Source organism: Cricetulus griseus, chromosome 7, assembly GCF_003668045.3.
Source record: "Cricetulus griseus strain 17A/GY chromosome 7, alternate assembly CriGri-PICRH-1.0, whole genome shotgun sequence".
Lineage (NCBI taxonomy): Eukaryota > Metazoa > Chordata > Mammalia > Rodentia > Cricetidae > Cricetulus > Cricetulus griseus.
In genome coordinates this window covers 120,280,950-120,295,481 of record NC_048600.1, presented here as the reverse complement: position 1 = coordinate 120,295,481, position 14,532 = coordinate 120,280,950, and the positions used below count along the sequence as shown (strand labels likewise).

At 45.5% G+C, this 14,532-nt stretch overlaps 1 protein-coding gene across 4 annotated transcripts in view; it reads left to right on the top strand.

The window, feature by feature from the left end:
• The window catches only part of Pitpnc1 (phosphatidylinositol transfer protein cytoplasmic 1), a 268,351-nt gene that overhangs the window by 153,162 nt on the left and 100,657 nt on the right, over positions 1-14,532 (top strand). For all 4 annotated transcript variants that reach the window (XM_027425851.2, XM_027425852.2, XM_027425854.2 and 1 more), the window contains exons 3-4: positions 1,471-1,559; positions 2,291-2,298. In XM_027425851.2, coding sequence (XP_027281652.1) covers positions 1,471-1,559; positions 2,291-2,298 — 97 coding nt within the window. The remainder of the gene's footprint in view (positions 1-1,470; positions 1,560-2,290; positions 2,299-14,532) is intronic.

Here is a 14,532-nt window from a genome sequence, read left to right as displayed (position 1 = left end):
CACTGGCTGAGCTATCTCCTCAGGCCCTCAAATTGCTTCTTGATAGCCTTTGCTAACATGCAGGCCGAAGAAGCTGAGCATTCTTCATCCCCTTAGGTCTGACTCCCAATCCCTCAAAAAGACTAGACCTTAGCATCCTAGACTGAATTATCCTCTATCCCGCTTAGTGCTGGAGAGAACTGAAATTTTGGTGATGAGGGCTGGAGAGAGCTCTTCAGTTAAGAGTGCGTGCTGTTCTCCCAGAGTTTGGTTCCCAGCATCCATATCAGGAGGCTCATAACCACCTGGAACTCCAGCTCTGTGGGATCCAATGCCCTCTTCTGACCCTGTACATGGCCAGTCACATTACAGACACACACAAAGAGACAGAGAGACAGATAGACACATACATACATACATACACACACACACACACACACACACACACACACACACACACACACACACACGCACACAGAGAGAGAGAGAGACAGAGACAGAGACAGAGACAGAGAGACAGAGACGAGATCTGAGAAGTCAAGAACTAGGAAGTGATATAGTCTTTATATATTACAAGGGTAGATAAGGAGAGCTATGTCCCTAAACCATGCTGTAGGTTTGCCTTTGAGAATTTTTTTTTCTGCAAATGTTTGACCATGGTCTGGCTCCAGAAGAATGGCTCAGTCATTGTGCTTACTTTCTTAGGGCTCACACAATAAACTGCCACAAACTGGGTGGCCTAAAGCAAAAACATTTTATCATATCACACCCAAAGCCCCAAATGAAGGTGCTGGGAGTGGCGGCCCCTTCGGCCAGTCTCCTGGGGAGTGTGCTGTGTGCCTCTCTCAGTCCTTGAGACTGTTGTTCTGCAGCCTCACCACTCTGATCTCTGCTGCCATGTTCACACTTTCTTCCTCTTTGTGTGACTTTGAGTCCCGAACGCCCCTAGAGTCTCTAGAGTTAGGGCTCACACTTGATCAAGGTGATGGTTATCTTCAGCTTCTGTAAAGGGTCTGTCTTCAGGGACTGGAGAGATAGATGGCTCCGTGGTTCAGAGCACCGGCTGCTCTTCCAGAGGACCTGGGTTCAATTCCCAGCAACCTTATGACATCTCAGAACTGTCTGTAACTCCAGTTCCAGGGCATCTGATGCCCTCTTCTGGGTGCACAAATATACATGTATGCAAAACACTCATGCACATAAAATAAGTTGAGAGTGAGTATGTGTATAGGCACACATCCCTAGAAACCTTCCTCTGAGCCCAGTTGCCTGTGGCCTTCTGCCTTTATATATTTTGAGAGAACACAAATATGTCCAGGAATTTGTGACTTCAGTAAATATTGCCGAGATGGGGAAGGAACGAGGGGAAAGAAGAGGGGTCTCAGAACCTCACTAATAGCGTTTCATTGTGTCCAAAAAGTTGGAGAAAGGCTCTGACGAACTAACTGTCCTTTTTTTTTTTTTTTTTTCTTTTCTGCCCATCTCTTTCAGCAAACTGCCTAGCTGGGCTAGAGCTGTTGTTCCCAAAATATTTTATGTGACTGAGAAGGCTTGGAATTATTACCCCTATACAATCACAGGTAAGTCCTCAGGGCCCATCAGCCACACACAGCAGGCGCAGGGTTGGGACAGTAATGGAATGTCATTGAGTGAGGGCTGACAGTCCCCACAGGGCTGTCCTTCTCATCCACACTGTCCCCTGTTTGTCCACAAACAAGTTGTTCACGTTGGCTTGTTTCTGTTTTGCTTTGGGTTTCTCTTCCCCCTCACAGAGGACGTGAAAATCTTTAATATGTTATATTAGGCCAATACCCCCTGCCCCAGGTTCTGCTGCTTCGTGCCAGTCCTCATACCCATGGGACCTCAGGATTCCACTTCACCATCTTTGCAAAGCTCTTTGTAATTGTTTTAAAATGCAGAAGAAGAAAAAGAAAGAAAGAAAACAACTGCTTTTCAACTGAAAAGGTTTCCTTTGTGGTTAGGGAAATGTTCTACTGGGATTATTAGTCTTTTATTTTGCTTTTACAATGCCAATACTTGGGGTTTTAATTAGCCACAAGCCTATAGGCTAATTGAATCTTGTCTAACTGACCTGATCTGCCAACTGCAGGAGTAACATGAAACATAGAGACAGCCAATATTTACAGTAACCTAATTTTGGGGAGATTTCTTTAGCTCATTTATAATAATTATAACTTGTCAGGAACCATTAGTCATGTGGTTTGTGTTCTGTGAAACTGGTCTCATTTGTTTTTGTTTTTGTTTTTTTTCTCTTCTTTTCCCTCTTTGCCATCTGAACGTCTGGAATCAGAATACACAGTAAGTTCACTTGTTTTAATTTTCAAAGATATTCTGCCTGTGACCTATGGATTAATTAGAATCTTCTTTATATTTGTCTAATTAATACAGTCATTTTTAAAAGAGTAATTCAAACTTAGAAATGTTTAAATGTAGGCTATTATATTATTTCACACACACACACATATCTTTATATAAAACCAATAACTTAAGCATTCTAATTTTTTCAAGAATATTAATGCAATTAAAGTGCATTAATAGTCACTTTACATAATTAACTTCGGCTGGCCATTCTTACATAGCTCTATTGGTGGCAGTTCACTATAAGAGTGTCTCCCACTGTGGTGCTATAGACACTATGGTTTTGATGGAGGGAGGAGCTTTTGGCCGGGGGCCCTGCATGTGCAAATGATCACACTAACGCCAGAGTGCTCCTCTCTGTGGCTTGATGATCTCATTGAATTCCTTCCTGTTCTAAGAGACAGATAGACTGCCTTGCTTGGCTTCCTGTTGCTGTGATAAGACACTGACCATGTGCAACTTGGGAGCAGAGAGGGTTTATGTGGCTTACATGTCCACATCACAGCCCATCATGAAGGGAAATGAGACAGGAACCTGGAAGCCAAAACTGGTGTAGAGGCCATGGAAGAATACTGCTTGCTGGCTTGCTCTTCTCGGCTCACTCAGTCTGTTTTCTGATATAACACAGGACCACCTGCCCAGGGGTGGCACTGCTCACAGTGGGTTGGGTTTTCCCACATCAATTGTTAATCAAAACAATGCCAGATCCCTGGGCATCCAGTATGGATACTAGGAACCAGATTTGGGTCCTGCAGGAACATTCAACCACTGAGCCATCTCTCTTTTCTCTGTGTATTGGATGATCATCAGAAAGTGGACTGAAGGAGCCCAGGGAGATGGCTTATTTCAGAAAGTGCTGGCCTCAAAGCACAAGGACCTGAGTTAAATCCCAGTCCCCACTTAAAACTGGGTGTGGGCTGGGCGGTGGCACCACACACCAGCACTTGGGAGGCAGAGGCAGGCAGATCTCTTCGATTTTGAGGCTAGCATAGTCAACAGTGCTAGTTCCAGGACAGCCAGAGCTGTTATACAGAGAAGCCATGTCTCAAAACAAAACAAAAAAGTGGGTATGGCAGTGTCTATTATAACCCCAGGATTTGGGGGTGTGGGAAGACAGGCTGTCTAGTCTGACTGACATGTGCTTAGGTTAGGTTCGGTGAGAGACCTTGTCTCAAATAATAAGGCAGACAGCAATCAAGGAAGACACCTAACATCAACATTTGACCTGTACATGCACACACATGAACATCTGGATGCATATGTGTATCCAAACACACACATACAACCACACGTGAGCTCACATAATGGGGGTGGACTTTGGAGTTGGTTGAATCCTCCTTCATTTCCTTGTTTATAAGTGGGGGAGCTGTGTCATTATCTTACGAAGGTACAGTGATGATTGTGTTGAACAATTCTTGACGTTTTAGTCTAGTGAGTGGTGTATGGTCAGTCGCAGCTCATGTTCACTGCCCTGTGTGGCACTAAAGTGGAAGCTGCCGTCCTTCCAGTGGACTCTACATAGGAGCAGAGCTGGTCAAGGCAGGCAGCACTCCAGCTATTGTCATGGAAGGATTGTCTAGGAAGTGGATATTTTGTTTTCCTTCTTCCCACTCTAAAAGGTTGTGCCTTGTCATTTGAGAGTAAATCAATAGTGATATGGACAAAGAGAATTGGTGCATTTCAAACTGCACCAAGACAGGTATGTGCCTGGAACCTTAGAATTAAATTGCCTTCATTTGACACCATGTGAACGTGTGACATATGAACATGATTAATATATATATATAGATAGATAGATAGATAGATATAGATATAGATATAGATATAGATATATAGATATGTATATATATAATTTTTTTTGAGACAGATTTTTCTCTGTGTAACAGTCCTGGCTGTCCTGGAACTCGCTTTGTAGGCCAGATTGGCCTCAAACTCACAGAGATTTGCCCATCTCTGCCTCCAGAATGCTGGGATTATAGGTATTTGACACCATGGCCTGGCTGATTTTTTTTTTTTTTTTAAGACAGGGTCTCACTATGTAGCTCCAGGCAACCTGGAACTCACTTTATAGACCAGGCTGGCCTTGAACAGAGACCCACCTGCCTCTGCTCTTCTCCCAGAGTTCTGGAATTAAAGGCGTGTACCACCATACCTGCCCATGATCGCTAATTGTCACAGAGAATGGAAGTCGAAATACTGTTTAGTGATACTGTGTCATTTGAAGAATATGTATGCTTTAGTGACCGTTCTCACTGCTGTGATCAAGGAAGGGGCCTGGGGAAGGAAGGGTTCATTTTGATTCCAGTGAGAGGGAATACCCCATCACTAAGCGGGAGGCTTGGCGGCAGGGATATGAGGCAACTTGGCCAAATAGTATCCATTGTCAGAAAGCATAAATGCTGGTGTTTAGCTACTTCCCCCCTGTGATTCAGTTCAGGACCCCACCCATGGAGTGGTGACACCCACATTGGGGGTGGGGTCTTCCACCTGTTAGTCCAATCTAGAGCCTCCCCTACCGACCTGGAAATGAACTGTAAACATAGGAGCTTCTGTTCCTCTTGAGGGGTTCTCAGTGGCTTGAACTTCTGCTAAGCCTGTGCCCACCCTGACCCCCTGCAGCACTCCTGCAGCTCTAATGAGACTTTCCTGTTCAAGAAAACTGGGGGACACAGTATTCAAAGAGGAGGCCTGTTTTAGCTGTCCAGTGCCACAGCATGTGACTTTCTGTCTGGCTCAGCGTTTTACTTGTTCTATCATTATTCTGCCCCCATCTTGGAAAATTCTTTCTTCCTCAATTCTCTGGGCTGCTGTCTCTCTGTCTGAGGTCAACAGTCATTCAGGGCAGCCATGTGTGCAAGACGTCATGCATGATGGCACTTGATGGCACCTCTGAGCATCTCTGCCTTTTGGGGCCATGATCTAGTGACAAGTTTGTGGACCTCGTAGGCAAAGCCTTAGTGTTGTCAGCCAAGTCTTGGGGGTGTTTTAGAGTTCAAAGAGGACTCAGCTGGCCTGGGACTTGCCCGATGGCACTGCACAATCAGCAGGCTGAGCTGCCACCTGGGGATCAGGCTAGAGGAAAGAGGTATTGATGATTTAGGGGAATCCAGACTGACAAGCCATTGCAATATGAAATACAGGCCCTTGACCTTCACAGGCCATCTACCGGGTCCCCAGTGCAGGTGATGGGAGTGAATAGGGTCCAGCAGGCTTGAGCAGAAGTTAATTCATTCACATGTTGCTAAGAGGTAAGGCCCTCAGTCTTAGTAAGTGAAAGTATAGGCTGTGGTTAGATACGAATTTTCAGATATGATATATATTAAAGAATTTACAGTATCTGTATGCCCCACATGTATGGGGCATATCTGGGCAGTGTGACTATAAGATAATTACGTTACAAGGACTGAGAGAGACACCTGCAGCCCAGTGTAGTGGCACATGCTTTTAATCACAAAAGTCAGGAGTCAGAGGTACATGGGTCTCTGAGTATGAGGCCGTTGGTCCATATAGTAAGACCCTGTCTCAAAATAAAATAAAATAAAATAAAATGGGGACAAAAAACCCCAAAAAATCAAAACCTGAGATTCCCTCTGGATCTGGGAAAAAGGAATGGGAGATGTATAACCTAGGAGCCTAGCCTGCACGTAACATGCCACAGTGACCCCACGGCCAGTCAAGTGCTCACGTGGAAGTCAGCTCCTGGCTTACTTAGGATTGGCACAGATCAGCAGTTGGGGAATGTTAAATGTGTTAGGTGAATACATAGCTGTCATTATTCCTTTTTAAAAATATTTTATTTGAGATGGGCAGTGGTGGTGCACGCCTTTAATCCCAGCATTCTCCAGGCAGAGGCCGTTGGGTCTCTCAGTCTGAAGAGTGAGTTCCAGGACAACCAGGGCTACACAGAAACTCAAAAAAACAAAAAGTGAAAAACAAACAAAAAGAAAAGAAAAATATTTTATCTGTTCCTATGGTGTGGGTATGATTTGTGTGTGTGCTGTGTGTGTGTGTGTTGGGGGGGGGGGGTGCCTTAGCACACATGCAGAGGTCAAAGGATAGTTTTCGGGAATTGGTTCTCTCATTCCACTGCGGGTCCCAGGGTCAAACGGGGATCATCAGGCCTTGATGGCAAGCGCTTTATACCCACTGAGCCATCTCAGCCGACCATCATTTCTTCCCTTCCTTGCTTGCTTTTTTAAACTGCTTACCCTCCTGCCTCACCTCTTGAGTGCTGGGGTTACACCATGCCCAGTGAATTCAGGACTGGGACTTAAACCCAAGGCTTGACGGATGCTTGGCAAGTCCTTTACCAACTGAGCTGTCCCAGCCCTTATGGTATTTTTGTTGATGATGGTGAGTTTGGGGGTTTATTGTTGTTGTTATCCATTTGTTTGTTTTTCTGAGACAGATTCTCATGTATCTCAACCCTGGCTTCAAACTCAGCCTGTCAGGACCTCAATGGGGACCCATGTTGTATACAGATGTCATGTTTGGAACATGTCTGGGAGATGGTGGCATTGACATTAACCTGGGGGATGGTAGCCCTCACTCTACAGACATCTTCTGTGTCTTAGCTTGGCTGCTAGAACAAAGTACTATAGAATGGGCAACTTAAGCTGGGCGTTGCTGGCACACGCCTTTAGTCCCAGCACTCAGGAGGCAGAGGCAGGCGGATCTCTGTGAGTTTGAGAACAGCCTGGTCTATAAGAGTTAGTTCCAGGACAGCCTCCAAAGCCACAGAGAAACCCTGTTTTGTAAAAACAAAAAACAAAACAAACAAAAAAAGAATGGGCAACTTAAAACAACAGTTTGTTTTTTTGTTGTCTTTTTTTTTTTTTTTCCCCCTCCCAGGAGGCTGCAAGTCCAGGATCAAGTTATCAGCCAACAGTTCCTGGGGTGGGCTTTCTTCCTGATTTGCAAATAGCGAGCTTCTCTCCACATCCTAACATGGGCGGGAGAGAGAGCACACTTTCTGTCCTTTCCTTATATAGAACTAATCTCATCCCAGGACCTCCATCTTCCTGATCATTCCTAAACCGACATTCTCCTTAAGGTCCAAACACTGTCACAGTGGTGTTAGTGTTTGACACTGGAGCAGGGAGAGGACAATTTGTGTATAGCGTGCTGATTTAGACACCGTGGGAGGCAGTGCTGCTGGATCCTGTGAGGAGGACAGGTTGAGGGCAGGTCAGAGAGCTGCAAAATGCCAGGTCAGGTTTTGCATTTACTCCTTAGGGAAACTGTACGGTTCCTAATGAATCTGCCTTTATTTTCCATTCCAAAACAGGCCTGCTTTTCTTTCCATTCCCCAGTCACTGGGGATCTCACATGTTCCCTCTGGCTCCAGGTGCACTGCTGTAGGCCTGCATAGCACATCCTGCAGCCGCCCTCTCCCCAACACCCCCCCCCCAAGCTTGGGCTCAGCTATGTTCTCACGCTCTCTGCCCACCCTTTACTCTGAACATGGCTCTGCACCCGGGACGGCTGGCAGATGCTCTCTCCATTGCCTACATTTCTTCCTATCTGCAATGCTAATTGAGCTCTTTGTCCTCCAATCCTTTAATCTTAAACACCTCTCTTCTTTATGTCTTCCTCAAGTTCAAGATCTCCTGTCCTAGATCCCAGAACAGGATTTCTCCCAACTAAGAATGTTATGAGGTCCCTTCTTTTGAAAGGTTGCCCCTGAGGCCCTAAAGACTCCAAACCAGCAGCCATTGCCCAGGGATATAAGGTCTTTTCTTTTTCTTTTTTTGGAGACAGGGTTTCTCTGTGTAGCCTCAAACTCACAGAGATCCACCTGCCTCTGCCTCCCTAGTGCTGGAACTTAAGGCATGTGCCACCACTGCCTGGCTCTATGTAAGGTCTTTATCGACAGATCAGCCTGTCACCTAAGCCTCATCCTGCCCTCACTGGTGGTAAAACCCAAACAGGAGGACTTTCTAGATAGGGTCATTCAGATGTCAACCAGATCCCAGTTATCAAGAAATAAAAGATGTTTTATCATGACGAGTGAATTATGTGGAGACGTCACTTGCTCAGGAAGTGGAAAAATATCTTTAACCTGATTATGGGGGGGGGGGTGCGAAATCTTAATCACACAGTACACAAAGAACAATGTGACAACAGTCTTCCAGAGGGTAGAACATTTAAGCAGCCCTTTGGAGCTTCCAGATCCCTCTGAAGTTTTTCAGGTCCCAAAGGAAGATATTGAGGAGACTGGCTGACGTCTAGAGACTGGCTGCTATCCGAAATAGTGGTTATTCTAAACTAAAAAAGGAAGAAGAAGAAAAACCACAACACAAATCAATAGCATCAGTTCTCCCTGTGTCACTTTGAAGGGAGAAGAATTTTCTTCCTTTTTATTGGGATTTGAAGGCTTAGTTTGTAGTGTTCGTGACTGTGACCTGCAGTGTTCATTTTGTGCATACACATGGGTGTTGTTGCCATGCCTCGCCACCAAAACAGCCTTCAGTGAGAACCCATGGAGGAGGACATGGTAAACAGCTGCACCTTTATACTTATTTTCATCTAGCCCAATTGACGTTGAACTAGCTATGTAGCTGAGAGTGATCTTGAACTTCTAGCCCTCCTACCTCTGTCTCCCAAGTGCTAGGCTTACAGGTGTGCATCAGCATGTTGAGTTGATGCGGCTTTGGGGAATTAGACTCAGTGCTTTGTGTATGCTAAGCACACACTCATCAAGCGAGCAGCAGCCCCAGCTCTGGACACACCTTTCCGGTACTTAAAATAGCAGCTGTTCCACAAAGAGACAAAGCTGTAAGGGACGGTCTATACTTACACATTTTAATGATTTAGGTGAAAGAGGGGGACAAAGCTGTAATAGACTGGTCACCCAAGGAGAGCATACGCCATCTTCCTGGGAGTGGCAAATGGGAGACAGATCCCTCTCCACACCTTCCATGGAGTTCCAGCCAAAGGGTCATGTAAACTACTAAATTACATAATGAGAGAACCAGGGACAAGGCCGGGGAAGGATGTGTTTATTGTACCAGACCTCGAGGACTGGCGGTCTTGTTTGTAAGGAAATTAGAGAACCATCTGGCCAGCTATGGAAGTGAAAAGAATGAAGGTCCCCCAGTGTCCCTTCTCTGGGGTCAGGGAGACATAGTTAGCTGATGAGAAAATGACTATCACCTGTGTTACACAGTTAGCCCTGACTAGCTGACATGGTATGTAATTTTGGATGGCTAAGTAAATATCCTCTTTTTAGGAAAAGGGCCCATGTATGTGCTCACCATAACTGGCCCTATTGCACTTGAGAGAGAGAGGCAACCTGGAATTACTGTTGTAGTTTGAGTACAAAGTGTTCCCTAGATGATAGGAGGTAGGCCTATCTGGTAGAAGTAGGCAGTAGACCTTTGAAGGTTATACCTAGCCCCTGTTAAAACCTTTCTCTGCATCATAATGAAAGACCCCCTCATAGCATGGGTCCCTGGTGTGACCACTCGGGAATGCAGGTGACCCCAATCACTAGGCGGAGGTGAGGACTTGATGCAAACCGCAAGAGGCTTTATTCAGTAACCTGCGCGCCGGTGCCCAACTCGTTACTTGCGCAGGAGCAGAGGAGCTGGACCCCGAACTAGGGACTAGGGGCTTCTTAAAGGCAAAAACCGCAAACAAGGGGGTATGCGAGGGTAACAGTTCTGATTGGCTCGTTCCAGGTGGCTGACCACAATCTCCGGGTACATGGGGCTCATGGAATGTTCAGGGCAGTGACTTCTCCATTTCTGGGAATCATCAGCGGGTGGAACAGTTACCAGAACTAGAGATGCAATAACCCAACCATGCCTTCTGGTAAAGGTCATAAGTTCAGGTTCCCATACATCTGTAAAGAAGACATCTCAGGCCAGGGTAGAAACACATTTTAGTCTGGGGTCCTTCACTAACCTACCATGATGAGAACCTACAGTCTCTGCTGATGCTTCTACCGCCATCATCTGAACTACTCTGCCATGCCTTCTTCTCTATGGCAGACTGAGCCTTCTAAAACTGTGAGCCAAGATAAGTCTCTCCTATGAATTGTTTCTGTGGACACCTTATCACAGCAATCTAAAAGTAACTAAGACAAAAATGTTACACCAGGAGACCATGTCTCAAAAACAGGAAAGATAAGGACATGGGGAGGAGAAGACAGAAGAGGAGAAGGGGAGAAGACATAGATTGTAGATGGAAATGTTAGAGGCCAAACCAAATAAGGAATTCTCCAGTTGAGGGCATTGATACCCAAGGCAGCAGTGAGCACAGAACTGAAAATGACCTTCACAGGCAAGATAGTAGTGAACACACAAAATGTGACATAAAACAGATATCAAAAATCTTGAGGGGTCCAGAAGGTTTATGTGGAAACCGAACCATTGATAATTTCAGATCATGGATACATGAACTGGGCATGGTGGCTCACTCATGTAATCCCAACACTGCCAAGACTGAGCTTGGTTTCCACAAGGTTAGCTTGGTATACACAGTTAAGTTCCACAGGTTTTAGGTACAGAAAGGAGAAGGGCTGAATAGATAGATTCATTGTAGCAAGAGTTCTCATAGCCTTTGTTCCAAAGGGACCTGCAGTTCATAACACTCCCACATTTATTTGTCCACGGAACTTTGTATTTTTCAAGGAGTTAGAGGAGTTCTAGAAGCTTCTCTTAGAGCTATTATGCATCTGTTACATAGGCCATTGGATCAGTTCTAACCAAGTAAATATTGCCTTCTCCATTTCAGTAAGCTAATATGTTGCCTAGAGATTAGTATTGCTTAGATACCAAGGCTTTTTTTTTTTTTTAAAGAGTGCCAAGTAATAATGAAATATTTTGATTTTGTTAGAATCAGATGATATGGATCCTGGATAAATGTCTTTCCAAGTCAATCAGTGCATTAAGTCACATAGTAAAGGTAGCAGTAGATTGTAATGCAGATTCTATGCATTTATATATGTTTCTGTGTTACCTTTGCAATACCATAACAAAATTCCTGATGTAATTGGCCTATGGGGGGGGGAGGTTTATTTTGGCTCTCATATTTAGAGATTCTAGCCTTGTCACTATGACCTGTGGTAAGGCATCACATCACAGAGGATATGTGTGGGTCAGGGGAGAATGCTTCACTTGGTGGCTAGGACATAAAAGAGGGAAAGAGACCAGGGTCCCACTCTCCCAATTGCCACCAGTCCTCCCACTAGGATATATACCTCAAGTCTCACTGCTTATGGGGGAGCCTTTAAGTCTAGGCCTTTTAGGGACATTCAACACCCAAACAGCAACAGTGTCCATGAAGATGAATTGGTTGTGAGGAGCAGCCAGCTATATAAAACAGAATGTTCCCAGAAGCTATGGTACTGGGGAGGCATGTCTCCCTACCCAGCAACAAGCCAATTAGTGCCTAGCAAGCAGGGACCTTGGGCAGCTACTTCTGTTTGTGTTCTGGCCACTTCCAAGTCCAGGGAAAATTAATTCAGTCATTGTGAGAGGAAAGAGCAAATGATACTCCCGTATCTGCTGTAACATTGTAGAATCATCTCTAGTTGGTAGTGTTGCTCATTCCAGATGATTGGACACAAGACAGTCATCAGAGGAGCAAATGCTGTTTGGTTTCAGTATTTTTTGTTGTTTTGTTTTTTTGAAACAGAGTGTCTCTGAGTGTGGCCCTGACTGTCCTGGAACTCTCTCTGTAGACCAGGCCAGCCTTGAACTCACAGAGATCTGCCTGCCTCTGCCTCCTGAGCGCTGGGATTAAAGGCTTGCGCCACCATACATGGCTAAATTGTTTTATTGCGTTTCTTTCTTTGTGGGTACACGCTATGGCATAAATCTAGAGACCAGAGGACAACTTGCAGCACTTGGTTCTCCCTTCTCACTGGGTGTCCCGGTCTTCAGGTATGACAGGAGGCATCTGTACCCACTGGGCATCTCTCCAACCCCAGGTGGGGAAAGGCTTTTAAAGAACTGTTCAGTAGATTTTATTTGGAGATAGATTTTTTTTTTCTTCTCTGCTTATTTTCTACTTGCAGACATAAAAATTTTGGTTTTCTTTGTCAATTTGTGCCGTGGTGGGGCAAGGAGGAGGATGTGGGTTTCCCAGTCTATCACTCCACACATTATTCCCTTGAGACAAGGTCTCTCGGGCCCTCAAGCTGGGCTTGTAACCAGTAAGCCCCAGTGACTGTCCTGTCTGTCCCCCACAGCACCAGGGTTACAGGTGTGCAAGGAACCATACCTGTTTCTCTTTGAGAACACTGGGGATCTGAACTCAGGTCTTCTTCCTTGCACAGCAAACACTCTTAGCTGCTGAGCCACTGTCTCAGCCCTTGTGCGCCATCTTAATGCTTCCTACCTACACGATTGTATTTCAGGGCTCGCTCTAGCTCTTTCTATCTGTTATTTATACACAGTATAGGGCTTGTGGAGGTGGTCACCCTGTCTCTTTAAATTCTTGTCTTGCCTTTTCTGTGTGCAGCTATTGGTGTTCATGCGTAGCCTCTGCTTGTTTCTGCCTTGACGAGCCTAGCTCCAGACTGTCTGAGCCTGAATTTCATTTCCTTGCCCTAGAAGTGCCAATTGCAGATCATGCTCCATTCAGAAAGCAGGCTTTCATTCATGCATTCAGCTCCATCTCCCTCCTGGCCTTGCTTCTCCAGTGAGTTGCTGACGCTGTGCTTTGGAGAGGATGGCAAAAGGCTCCATCAATGACTGAACTAATGAATGAGAGCTGTGTGAGGGCGCGGGCTGGTGGCAACATGGAGAGCCCGAAGTACATTTCCTTGCTGTGGGCTGGGAGACAGGCAGCTGTTTCCAGCTCTTTCCGGCTCTGCCTGCCGTACTCGCTTCCTCTCACCCTCCTCCACTCCTCTTTCAGACCCCGCCATTCTTCTTGGCCACGTGTGTCTTCCTGTGCAGCGTATATTTGGGGAGTCACTCTGATTCATGCTTGGTGCTCTTATTTATATGCCATTCTTTGTCACATCCTCTTTGCTTTACAATTCTTTTACTTTTTATTTTCCCCACTTGAGTTCTGAAGATGCTTTTCCAGAACTGTTTTCTCTGTTGTTCCCCTCCCAGCTACCCTTTCCGCATAACCACAGACCCTTTCTAGGGGCCATCATACAGGGCCCTTGGAACCCAGACAGCATGTTTATAGAGTCTGAGCAGATGAGGCACAGGGGACACATACCTCCTCGAAACTGGGGTGTGTTTTAAAGACTTCCGTGCACAATTGAGAAATTTTTATTTTGCCTTCCAAGGCTAAATTTCTGTCAGCATGGAAGGCTAAAGAGGTGGCCTTATTCCCAGCATTCAAGAGGCAGAGGCAGAGTCAGATGGATCTCTGTGAGTTGGAGGCCAGTGTGGTCTACATAGCTAGCTAGTTCCTGGATAGACAGAACTGTGCAGAGATGTAGAGAAAGCCTGTCTCAAAAACAAACAAACAAACAAAAAAACCCACCAAAACTCCAGATAAGGTAAAGAAAATTAACATGGGATGATACGTCAAGACCTACATCCCAAGACAGGACATGGTGGCTTACATCTGTAATTCTAGAACTTGAGAAGCCAAGGCAAGAGGAGTGTTGAAAGCTTGAGGCCAGCCAGGAGAGTGGGGAGGAGAGCAGGATTGGGAAGGGAAGAAAAGGAGGAGGGAGGAAAAAGAGTTGGAAGAAAGAAGGTAAAGAGATGGGATATGGAGAGATGACCCAGCCCATGATGTATCGCCATCCAAGCATGGGGACCAGAGTTTGAATCCCAGCACCCATGTAAATGCTTGGCAGTTTATAAAATGTTTGTTTCTAATCCTAGCACTGGGGAAGCAGAGACTGGTAGCTTACTGAGGCTAACTGGGAATCACTGGCCAGCTATCCTAACCTACTTTGTGAGTCCCAGACAAGTGAGAGACCCTGCCTCAAAATAAGCTGGCCGATCCTGGAATAATGATGCCAAAGGTTCACCCCCAGCCTCCACACAAGTGCACACAAAGGCACAAGGGAGGGAGGAAGAGAGGTGGAGACAGAGGGACTGGGAGGGAGCAAACATTCCAAATGTGAGTTTGTTTGTGAAAAGAAAACACTGACAAATTCAGTTTCATTAGTGATTCCATCTCAAGCTGAAATTCCGTGTCTGTCCTAGGCGACATTAGTTGACAATGTATACATACAATGCCAGACAATCA